This window comes from Kryptolebias marmoratus, linkage group LG21 (assembly GCF_001649575.2).
Source record: "Kryptolebias marmoratus isolate JLee-2015 linkage group LG21, ASM164957v2, whole genome shotgun sequence".
NCBI lineage: Eukaryota > Metazoa > Chordata > Actinopteri > Cyprinodontiformes > Rivulidae > Kryptolebias > Kryptolebias marmoratus.
In genome coordinates this window covers 7,525,612-7,537,475 of record NC_051450.1, presented here as the reverse complement: position 1 = coordinate 7,537,475, position 11,864 = coordinate 7,525,612, and the positions used below count along the sequence as shown (strand labels likewise).

Here is an 11,864-nt window from a genome sequence, read left to right as displayed (position 1 = left end):
TCACTGAAGCGACAAGACTGCAAGCCTCTGTGACTCGCATGAGGAAATGGAAAACTCCAGTGGATGTTTTGAGACATTTTGGAGACTCCCTCATAAATGGTGTTCACCAACAGTTATCATCTGTTACCCCGATCTGGTTTCTACACAACCCATTCACAGCGACTTATTCACCGCTTCAGTGAGTCTGTGCAGTAGGTCGAGTGGTGTTCCCTCTTTCTAATCAGCAAACTTTGATTTAGATTCACGTGTGACGAAAACCTTGCTTTAATAGGTTTGTCTGTAAACTTGACCCTGCTTTATTTCTACTTACAGGAGTTGATATCGGACTATTGGAATGTTAAGTGAACTTGGTTAGTTTTTGTCCAGGAAGTTTTTTATCGACACTACAACCAGTTGTTAACTTTAACAGCAACATCTACACACCTTAAATAAACTTTTATATCTCTTAACAAATCATCGACCTTTGAACAATAAAGGAATGGACTTAGCTCCAAAGCTTTGTTTGAAAGGTTAATTTTTAACTTTTTTCAGGCAGTTCTAAAAATCACTGGAATCTATATATAAAAATTTGTTGTTGTTTTTTCCAGCTAAACAATTGGTTCAGGGTGCTTTATTTTTTAAAAGTATTGGCTTCTTTAATTGTTTACTACAGTTCAAAGATGGAGTCACAAAACAGCAAATATGTGCAATTACAGTTTTTCCAAATCTCCCTATTTGCAATTGATGAAACGGTTTTAAAATGTAATAAATGTCTTGCTCAGGGGTGGGATTGGGTCATTGGTTTGAAGTGCAACTTGTGTCCAAGTATGCAGAACTGCCATCTTTACTCAGCACCTGATCTGTCACTCTAATGTACTTTCTAGTAACTTTATTTTGAAAATGCAAACCAGCCTTAACTGTATTTGTGTTTTTATATTAAAATAATGGCATTGTGACCGAATATGAAATTAAAAATGTATACATCCGTTAGATAAACCATTTTTCATTAAAAATTTGTCTTCCTTCGAGAGTCTGTTGTTACTTCTGTGAACTTTTGGTGTTTTTGTTGTCGACGTGGCCACTTTTCACTTATCTGATGCTGACTTCACAATAAATTTATGTATGAACTCTAACTCTGTATCTACAGTAGGTTGGAAAGGTATTCACCTTCTGGCTGGTGCCTTTATTTCCTTTTTAATTTGAATACAAATAGTAATTCTCCAAAAAACATGTAAGAATAGTTAAGTTAAATTGGGGGGGTTGATGAAATAAAAAAATACAAAACTGAAAAGTAGAGAAATGTAAGAAACTAAAACCTCCATTTTTGCATTAATCTGGATTTTAGTACTTTGTTGAGCTGCTGCCTGTTTTGCATAAAAATCATTGACATGATTTCTTATTCAGTCATCCAACAAATATATTCACAACAAAACATTTTGAGATTTATTTTTTTTAATCATAAAATTATTATAAAACCATCTACAGCAAACCAATAACTAAAATGGCAATAAAACGTTCAGTAGGAATTATGCTCATCTCATTTAGAAGCAATAAATTAAGCATCAAATACAAAAAATATGTTCATTTAGCACAAAGTATTCTTTTCACCAGAATCCCCAAAGTTAGCCCACACTGATCATTCAAATAAAGTTAATAAAATACACCCAAATCTATCGTACCACTCATTTAGTGAAGAGAAGAAAGACAAATATATTATTGATTTAAATAGAACAGTAATGTCAGTGTTTTTTTTTGAATGCAGCTTAAAATTTTAACAAAAATAAAGAAAACTGACAGTTTCACAGAAACTAAAGAATCCTGTCACATCCAGTTTCACTACATGTTCCCATAGGAACCGTTTATACACCTTGGAGCGGAACTGCTTTTCTCCCACCCTTCAGACCCTTACTCCTTTGTTTGTAGCAGATCACCGCCACAGCGATGATTATTCCCGTCACCAGAACGACGAAGAGGACAGCACCAGCAATGACTACGAGAGAGTACTCTGTAAAGACAGAAAAACAAAACACTCTATTCAACAACTTTACATCAAAGGTGGAGGGAAGTATGAGCAAATTTAACATTACATGCAAGCATATGGGGAAAAATAAACTCCACTCTCTTTCAGTTCTGGCCTTTTTACATATGAGGAAATAGGAAAACTGATCTGGTCTTTACCAGGTTCTACAATGATTCAAATCCGACCTCAAAGTGGGCAAAAACAAAATGTTAAAGCTGTGAGTGAAAAACTAGCTCCACACAGCGTGTAGAAGCTCCTTTAGCAGTAATAACTCCCAGTAGTAGTTTTCAATAGGGCTTTATCAGTTTCTCACATGGTTGTGGAGTAATTCTGCCCTACTCTTCTTTCCAACGTTGCTTCAGTTCATTGAGTGTTGCAGACTTTTGTTTCTGCTCAGCTCTCTTAAGGTCCCACCACAGCTTTTCAATCAGGTTGAGGTTCTGGACTCTAACTGCAGCCCCTTGATTGTTTTCTTCTTGACCCATTCTGTTGTAGATTAGCTGCTGTGTTCATTGATCATTGTTCTCTGTTGCATCATGACCCGCTTTGGTCCAGGCTTCAGCTGTCGGACAGATGACCTCACATCACATAAATCATTTGGTCTACAGAGGAGTTCATGATTAACTCAATGACTGGAAGGAACCCAAACTGTTTGCTGCTGTGCATTATGGGTAAACATCTTTTCTTTGGTTTCATATGTCCAAAGGATATTGTTCCATATATCTTGTGGTTCCTTCAGATTAAATTTTCCACACTTAAGTCATGCTACCATGTTGTTTTTAGTAAGAAAAGGCTTTCACCTGCAGTTCTTCCAAACCAGCCATGACCTATGACCTGCTAACTTGGGCCTGTAGGGTCTGTAGGGTCTGAGATGGAGCTCATTACTCTGAGCCATGATGGACTCCAGATAGTTTGGGAATGACCTTTGGCCCTTCCCAGATTGATGGTCAACTTTATCTGTGTAGCACTTCTTTTGCAGAGCCACCCGATGTGCTTTCCAACAAAAACAGACTTTGAAAACACATAAACGTAGACATGTACATGAGCCATGGATCATCATGGGGTAGAAATGTGGAGTGTGGTCAGACAAATCAACGTTCCAGATTTTTTTTTTTTTGTTTACGTTTAAAATTCAAAAACTCAGCTGAGTAAACCAAGCTTACCAGCAACACTTCAGAGGAAACTCCAAAGAGAAGAGACAAGTTTCCACAGGATAAAGACAAAAAGGATTACAGAACAGATGCCTGGATTTATCACTCTGGGAGACCAACCCATTGCTGAGGGCGAGAAAACAGGTTTTTGTTGCTTTTTGGAATGACAGGGGTCTCAGTACATCCTACCCTCCTGACCCTACATGAACGCAGCACTACCTGAGCTGCAGAAAAACTTCACCGTCACCTGGCAGATTGTTTTTTTTTTTCTTGTTGATAAAATCCAACTTGTTGGACAATATGAACTCAGTACACCATGTACTCATGGTAATCTGCAAGTCTGTGCAGTAAAAAAAAAAGTGCAAAATACTGGAAGTATCCGACTGAGACTTAACCTTAAATGACTCAGGTTGGGATTGGGTACAAAAGAATCTTGAATTTTTGCACTTGACTGGTTGGGGTCAGTCAGCAAATCCCGAGTCTGTCTCAAACCTGGAACAGAAGCAGTTCAGGTCCTCATAGTGGATTTGTGTGATGCTGAATTCATTTAGTTGGAGTGACCCTGCCTGTTTGCAGTACTGTAGGGCTCAGGGTTCAGGGACACAGGCTCCTAGCATTTGCTTCAGCTCTCTTTGGTTCTGCTGCCTCCTACTGAGAACAGTGACCTGCGGAGACCCTGGTGCTCTGGCTATCTGTTGGAATCCAGTAGGTATGCAGGGAAATACTCCCATCGGACTGTTGTTGTGTCATCCCCATGTGTAGCATCGACACCTTTGTAAACTGAATCAGATGTGATGGACTCAGACGAAATCCTCTTAGAACAGTCAGCACAACAAACCATTTCTTTTGTGAGAGCGCTCAACTCTCTGGGCACACTGCCACTGACAAAAGTTCAAACAAATTAACAAAATGTAGTTAAAAGATTATGTTGCATTTCTTTAAAAATTGTCCAGCTCTTTTGGGAAGAGGTAATATGGCAGATCTTCTAGAGTTTAACTTCAACTTCGTGCATTTTATAAATTATTTGTGCTGAAAATCCTGCCCAGGGTCATGCTGGGTGGGGTCCAGCCCTCCCGTGACCCTGAACTGGCGTGAGTACAGATGAGCGAGGGAGAAAATGACTGAATGGACTACTGAATAATGACTGCTTCCTCCAGGAGGTGCTGATGGGACAGTCTGAGTGAACGCAAAAAGTATCGTCTAACATGCAGGATGCAGAGAAACCTTTAAGACTTTCTGCCACTGGTTGGGGATGATGATTGGCCATCCCCCATATTGTAGCATCTTTGTTGTCCATCTTTAATCTCTTGGTGTGATATTTTTCAAATGCTGGAATACGGGGTTCAAAGTTCTTTCTGAGTCAGTCTGGATGTTGGGTGTCAAAGTTTCCATAGTTCCCTCATCCTTCCCATGTAGCCCCTCTCTTTGAGCTTACTCATATAGTAACTCATCCATGAATGTCTTGTTCCAGTAGCCCATTTCTCATCAGAATGTCCTGGTTCCCCTAACATCTGATGTCCGAGCCGCCATGCCTTGATTTATGTCTCTCGCTTATTACGCAAACCAAGATTGCTCTGAAGTTAGCAGCACCGGGATTCCAACCCTGAGTCCCTGATTTTACCGGTGGTCACGTTTCAGCCTGTTTTCTCCAGTATTTTTGGATCAGTGCCAAAGAGTTCTGCACAGGTCTAGCTTCAGTTTTCGATCTGTCTAACAGCCTGCTCGGTTTCACACACATTTAGCAGTGCTGTTCGGGTGTAGAGCGTAAGAGCAGCTGACCTTTAATAATGGAGTGGTTGTCGGTAGTTGAGCACTTGGTCAGGCTCATCTCCCCCAGCTGCTTCTCCACCCGGCTGGGGAGGAACACCTGAACACTGAAGCAGTAACTCTCTTCTGCATCCAGTCCAGTCACCTCGATCACACTGCTCTTAGATTCCACGACTTTCTGAAGGACAGGGCATAAAAGGAACATGAACATGACTGATCCAGACTACAGAAGGAGTAAAAGTGTGTCAAACATGTCACCAAGGAAACATCACGTGTCTGTTGTTACCTTCTGTTGTGTTTGGCTAAATTTTCATTTAGAAATGAAAGTCCTAGCATTCAGGACTTGAACTCACTTTCCCAGAGCTCTTATTTTTCCTGTAGGTGACTCTGTACTGCAGCTTGTCAGTAAACACGTCCCTGATGGTCAGCTGGCGGCCATTTTTAAACAGAGCTGTGAGCGGGTCGGTCACATTCAATGTGATTTTCCTCTGGTCCTTGTTCATCTGTATCTCAAAGTCAGGTTTGCCGATGTCAGCTGTGGAGAGGAGAATGCTGGATCAAACTCCATTAAAAGACAGACATTCAAAAAGGAAAATAATTATCAACATTCATTTGAAACTATCTGTATGTTCCTTCACTACTCTGACATAGCTGATTGAGGTGAACAGAACAGGTGCCGAGGTTTGTGTTAGACTGAGAACAAGAAGATCTTGTTTCCTGACCACTTCATCTCTCATTAACTCACAAATGTGAAAAAGTGCTGACAAGCAGCACTGAGGGCTGAAACAGTCTATGTGTAGGATTTTCAGAGTTACTACAGTCCTGAAAAATATGAGAAAGAAGGTTATCTGATTTTAGTATTTTCCAGGTCTGAAGAAGATTGGAGAAAAAAAAATTGTGTGAAAACATTTGTGTTTCCGGTATGTATGTATGTATGTATATATATATATATATGTATATATTACAGTCTGGAATTTGAATGAATTTTTATTTGATTATAAGTCAGAGACCAACACAAAATACTGCAGATTATAAATTTAAATGGGATTTAAAAAGAACTTGTTTTAAAAAATATAAACTAAACACTGATGCGAGTATAAATATCCACCTGTTTTGCTTTGAAGCTCCAACCTTTACCTTAAAAAGCCACATATTTAGTTAAACACCCGTTCTCCCAGAACCAACAGCAGTTCACCTCTAAGCACTAAGATCTACCACCAAACAGGAGACATCATGAAGGCCAAGGAACTCTCCACACAGATCAGAGACAAAGTTGTAGTGCAGATCAGAGTTGGGTTATAAAAACATCCCAGAAGCCTGAACATCCCACAGAGCTCCATTCAATCCACAATGAGGAAACTGAAAGATGATGCCACCACAGCAAACCTGTGAAGAGAGGGTTGTCCACCAAAATCAGAGAGAGATCCAGGAGGACAAAGATAACCCTGATGGAGCTGGGAGAGGGAATGGTGTGTCCATAGGAACACTAGAAGCTGCACAGAGCTGGACTTCATGGAAGAGCAGCAGGAAAAAGACACTGATTGAAGAAAAAAGCTGGACTGTTTGAAACTTCTTTCCTTAAACCTGTGGAAGAAGCTGCTGTGGTCAGATTAGACCAAACATCAAGGACACCATGTCTGAGGCTGACCTACCACCTCTCATCATGCTGACAACACCATCCCTACAGTGAAGCACAGTGGTGGCAGCATCATGCTGTGGGGGATGTTTTAAATTAGCAGGGTCTGGGAAACTGTTTAGAGGCAAAGGAAAGATGGATGAAAGAAATTACTGAGAAATCCTTGTAAGGAACTTGTCGGGGTCTTCCAGAGATCTGAGACTGAGACAGAGGTCCACCTTCCAGTAGGACACTGACCCTAAACCCTCTGCTGCAGAAAAACTCCTCTGGTTTAAGGAGAACCAGTTAAAGGTCCTGAAATGGTCCAGTCAGAGTCCAGACCTCAGTCCATCTTAGAATCTCTGCTTTGATTTAAAGATTGTTGGACACAAGCAGCAGCCATCCAACCTGAAGTAGCTGCAACAGTTTGGTCCTGAAGAATAGACAAAATGTCCAGGTTAGATGGACCAAGACCATGGAGACGGACCTGAAGAGCATCAGTGCTGGAACTGATGCAAATGGGTGGGGACACAAAATATTAAGTTCATATGCAAGCATCATTTTTCAGTTTTATATATTTTTAAATAATTTAAAGCAAGTTTTTCTCTGCCCATTTAACTTCATTAATCTGGTCCATTAATTAAGAATATATTTCAATTCCAGGTCACATAGGACCAAAAAAAAAAGCCAAATGTAGTAAACACTTTTCCAATCCACTGTATCCAAACTTTCTTGACCTCATACGTTGAAACACAAAACTCGTGGCTGATGAGCTGTTCGTATGACTGTGTTAGAAGCATGATGTGACATTCTGCTCATTCAGAAAACATACTGTCTTTGTAGGGACAGAAGCGTGGCGAGCTGGTGTGGGGGAACTCAGTGAGATCACTTGTGGCTCCCAGCGGGGGTTCAGACAGGACATCAGCCGTGTAGCAGGCAGTCAGGTTAGTCAGAGAGCCAGACAGGTCACATACTGTTGAGGTAGATCGAATGCAGTGAGGGGTCCTCTGTTTGTCCTTCCCAACCCTACAACAGTTTAACACAGAGTTACACACCAATACAAGCAGCTGTGTCTGTCTGTTAGCAAAATATCTCATGGACCACTGGACAAAATTGAATGAAACTCTCAAAAAAGTACGTCTACAGCTCTCTATAACTACAGATACTGAGCTAAAATTTTGACTCGGTAGTACCGAGTCAGTACCAGCACATACTCTGAGCAAGACATCTCGCGATATCGCGTGAGACTGCACGTAATGTCCAAGGTTTCAGAGTTTCAAGGTTTGACTAAAACAGCTTCGTCATCTCATCATGACATGAGCTCGGTCTGAACCTCTGACATGAAAGAACCGAACTGTCACTTTAACTCAGAACATGGCGTGAGATGTGCTTCAGCCTGTGTGAGGTGGACGTGTTGGCGTTCCGACGGTACTTACTGAGAGAACTCCACGCTGTAGGAGTACTCAGAGGACGGTTTGGGCTCCCAGCTTAGGACTGTTTTGAAGTTGGTGGATTTCCAGGAGACATTGTGGGCTGTGGGGTACAAGCCTGCAGATCCAAAAAAGGTGTCAGTGTGATTTGAACAGTGAAAATGATTTGTCTGTTGTCACGTTATCACGGAAAGACACATTTCTGATAGAAAAAACAACAACTTTATTACAGAAAATAGATTTTGTTTTATTTGTGAAGCTTTAGAGGCTTCAGGAAATGGTGCAGCGTCTCCTGCCTGGATTATTTCAAACCAGCCCACTGCCTTTTCTCTCCCAAATTCTTCTTTTCTTTCACAAACGATTTCAGAACTACCCTGCACAAATTCACCTTAATGCTGACAATTGGTTTCAGCAACCTCTTGTGATGTAAAAACAAACAAACTTCAGCAACACTAGAAATCTGACCAAATTAGTTTCCCGGGATGCACAAACTGAAGTAATGTAGTAATGTCAGATAAGAATGATTCATTTTCTTTACCTGCTTCATACAAAAAGCTTTTAGGACTTGGGTTGACAAAAGGAAATGAACACAACAGCCCTCTTTTCATTTCCAGTGACAATTATTTTAAATCAGATGAATAAAATGTTTTCTTTGGAAAAGGGCTAAAACCTAGTCCAAGTTTCATCTACCTACGATTATGGTTGAAGCAGATCTTTAAAATTCTTCACCCGTGAGCGGCAGAAGACTGATTGTCACACATGTACATTTTTATGGTTCTACAGTGTTTTTGTATGACAAGTTCAAAAAGACCCTCACCTCCAGATTTAAAGAGAAGATTTGAAGCTAAACTAGAGCTGAGGTCTACTGAAGCTTGTCTGTGTCTCTGTGTCCTGTGTGGATTTAAGAGAAAACTGTAAGTCCGATAGCTGTGAGAGACGCACTGGGTGAAAGGAGACAGAAAGGCCAGTTTTGTGATGTATGATTTACATAGGGTTGTTTGCAAAAGATTAAAAAAAAATAGAAAATTCAAATTTTTGAGTGTGTGACATTAATATCTGTAATTTGAACATTCTGTGGAAAAAACTTGCAATTGTTAATTGTTAAATGTAAACTTCAGATGTGAAAAACATAAACTAATAAAGTTAAACACCATTATTCTGTCCGAGCTGTAGAGCTCCAAACAGGACTGAGTTTTCTCATCTCTATCGTTTTTTTTTCTTCTTCTTCTTTTTTCTAGCAGTTATTTGCAAACGTTGTCTACGTCGTGCGACATACCACTACCAAAAGCCCGAACACACTGCTCCTGACTGAGCCGCACATTTTGGTGGAGAATCTGCACGTTTTATTTCAAAGCTACGTGCAGAGATACAGGACAAATATTTTATCAGAACAGTCGTGCGTCACACCTTATGCACTGACACTCTTCATTAAGCTGAACTTAATTTAAAAAATGGGCATTATTGTTGAATTTATGTATATTTTATTCTTTTCTAAAACAAAGTATTTAAATTAGACCTGTTTTGTATTAAGTGGCCTAATGATTCCTCCTAAAACCCATGGAACATTTATTATACACAGGCAGCTCAGTTCAGGCTCTTTGTTTTTGGCATAACTACACAAGAAATAAACACATTGAAGAAAGAAATGATTTGGTATTAACTTTACTAATGCACTAAATTATAATCAATCCATAATAGCTGTAAATAGTTTTTTTTTTTTTTTCCACAGTTAGCTTCTGTATATTTAAATATCTAATTCACTATGTGTAAAGCTGACTCCACATCTAGTTTTAGTTCATAATTATTTTCTTTAATTTAATCTAGTATTGCTAATCTAATTGGTCAAATCCGTGCATTCACTTTTACTTAAATCGACAAAGTGTGTTTAAATAAAGTGTTATATGTCCATCTTAGAAAAATATGTCAGTTCTGAGAAGACATTTCAGATCTACGGGAACTACATCCTTTATTTTAAAAAAATATTTTGCTTCTGTTTTCCATTGTGCCACCATGAAGCACGAGATGCCAAATCCCTCCGACTCCCTCACACTTCTCTTCATTTGAAAGTGATTTCTCACGACACGGTGCAGGGGTCCGCAACCTGTGGCTCCGGGGCCACGTGCAGCTTTTTGTAGCTTCGGACAAAAACAACACTGGAAATAAATATTTAGATTTAGAACCCCGATAGGAAAAGCTAGTTGTTGCAGCTTCTTTGTCCAGTTTTCTGCAATGAGTGGATGCAGATTTGTAACAGAACGATATCAAAACAAGGAACAAACATGAAGCAGTTGATAATAAAGTGGGAAACTGGTTAACTTCCAGCCACACGAAGTAAATGCTTGTCATTCAGAAGTAAATAAAAGATCAGACATTATTACAAAGAAAAGGAAAATCTAAATATCTGACAAACTGTCCTATTTCTTTTCATCTTCTTTCAAATAATTTAACACGAAGCAAATACAGGCTTTATTATTTCAAAGGGAGGTGCCTTTTATTTTCCATAAACATAGTTCAAACTCCTATCTGCCTTCATAATTCAGTGGTTACATTTGATCAAGGGGGGTAAAAGTTAAATATTTCTCTCCTCAATGGGAGGATTTGTTTTTTTTCCTTCATCCAAAAATGTAAAAACACTGATAAAAGTCAATTTAGTTCTTTCATTTCAGAATGGAATACTATTTCTTACATGTAGCATTTATATAAAACCTAATAATGAGTTGCTCTAATACAGTTTTTATCGTTTTTATATTCTTCAAGTCAACTTTGCACCTCTGGACAAGTGTGAATTTGTGGGTGATGAAGCAGAAACCGTCGTTTTGGTTGTAAAGGTTGCAGCTCCCTGTTTTTTTCTGGGCCCAGTTTTAAAGTTTACAACAATCTGAGGTAAATTTAAGGGTCTTGGAAGCTCATCGAGATGGACTTGCTGATATCTTCAGGGCACAAGAGGAGGACATCAGTGCTCAGCAGCGACAATCAGAGCTCAGTCGTGCTGCAGATGTTCCACCTGGACCTGGTCTGCAGCAGAGCACGCTGCCTTTCAGAGTCCAAGAGTAAAGAAGTCATTTAAAAGATAATTATTAAACTTGTCCCTGCCCCTCCTGTAGCTGCTACCACATTCCTCCTGGACTCTTGGTGTGCTGAACTTCCTGACAGGAAGGCACCAGGACATGTTCCCTTCACTACTAACACTTCTCTCAGTACACACACTTTAACAGGTTTTACCTGTTAAATCACATCCTTTTCTATTAACCCAAATCATATTTATTTCACAGGATTTTCTCAGGTATGTTCACATGCACTTCTGTTAATAAAAGAAAAAAAACTGAAAGTTCTGTATTTTTTACGACATATTTGCAGGAAACAATTCTGTAATCAAAAGCTTCAGTATTGCTTCAGTGCGTATTTATGATTACAGATATGTTTGTTAGGAGGTAAACATGTCTGATTTAAAAGCATAAGTTGCACAATCAATAATATGGTTATTTAAATATATATATATATATATATATATATATATATATATATATATATATATATATATATATATATATATATATTATTGTAATAATGTCAAACCAACTGACCAAAAGTTTCAAAGCGGTGAAACAAAGTGTTTACAGAGACTGAACCCGGAGCCAAGAAGGAAACAGTCCTCATGTCTTAAAGAGCAGAACACAGAACCTCAGAACCTCAGAACCTCCACCAAGACCGGAGCGGAGGAGGAGATGGACTCACCGGACGCGCAGCTGGACAGCAGCAGTACAATGAGGCACGCAGACTGGGACATCCCGTCAGGTACAGTTCCCAAAGCAGAGGACAGGTCCAGAGAAAAGGCAGTAAATTCGTCGGTGCACTCCCGCTGAAGTAACACAACCTCCGTGAGCCCGTTGGTTTACCGTCAC

At 39.5% G+C, this 11,864-nt stretch overlaps 1 protein-coding gene across 1 annotated transcript; it reads right to left on the bottom strand.

The window, feature by feature from the left end:
- Positions 1–1,413: 1,413 nt before the first annotated feature.
- Positions 1,414–11,864, bottom strand: f3a (coagulation factor IIIa). Its single transcript, XM_017414049.3, has 6 exons — positions 11,698–11,864; positions 7,969–8,080; positions 7,365–7,558; positions 5,271–5,452; positions 4,930–5,095; positions 1,414–1,984 (listed from the first exon to the last, which is right to left on the bottom strand). The coding sequence occupies exons 1-6, from the start codon at positions 11,747–11,749 to the stop codon at positions 1,839–1,841; spliced, it is 852 nt and encodes a 283-aa protein (XP_017269538.1). The 5' UTR covers positions 11,750–11,864; the 3' UTR covers positions 1,414–1,838.

Coding starts and splice junctions, on each gene's coding strand:
- f3a (XM_017414049.3), bottom strand. CDS start 11,749: ATGTCCCAGTCTGCGTGCCTCATTGTACTGCTGCTGTCCAGCTGCGCG. Junction 5,096..5,270: donor AAAATAAGAGCTCTGGGAAA/GTGAGTTCAAGT, acceptor CCTGTCCTTCAG/AAAGTCGTGGAATCTAAGAG. Junction 1,985..4,929: donor CAACCACTCCATTATTAAAG/GTCAGCTGCTCT, acceptor CTGTCTTTACAG/AGTACTCTCTCGTAGTCATT.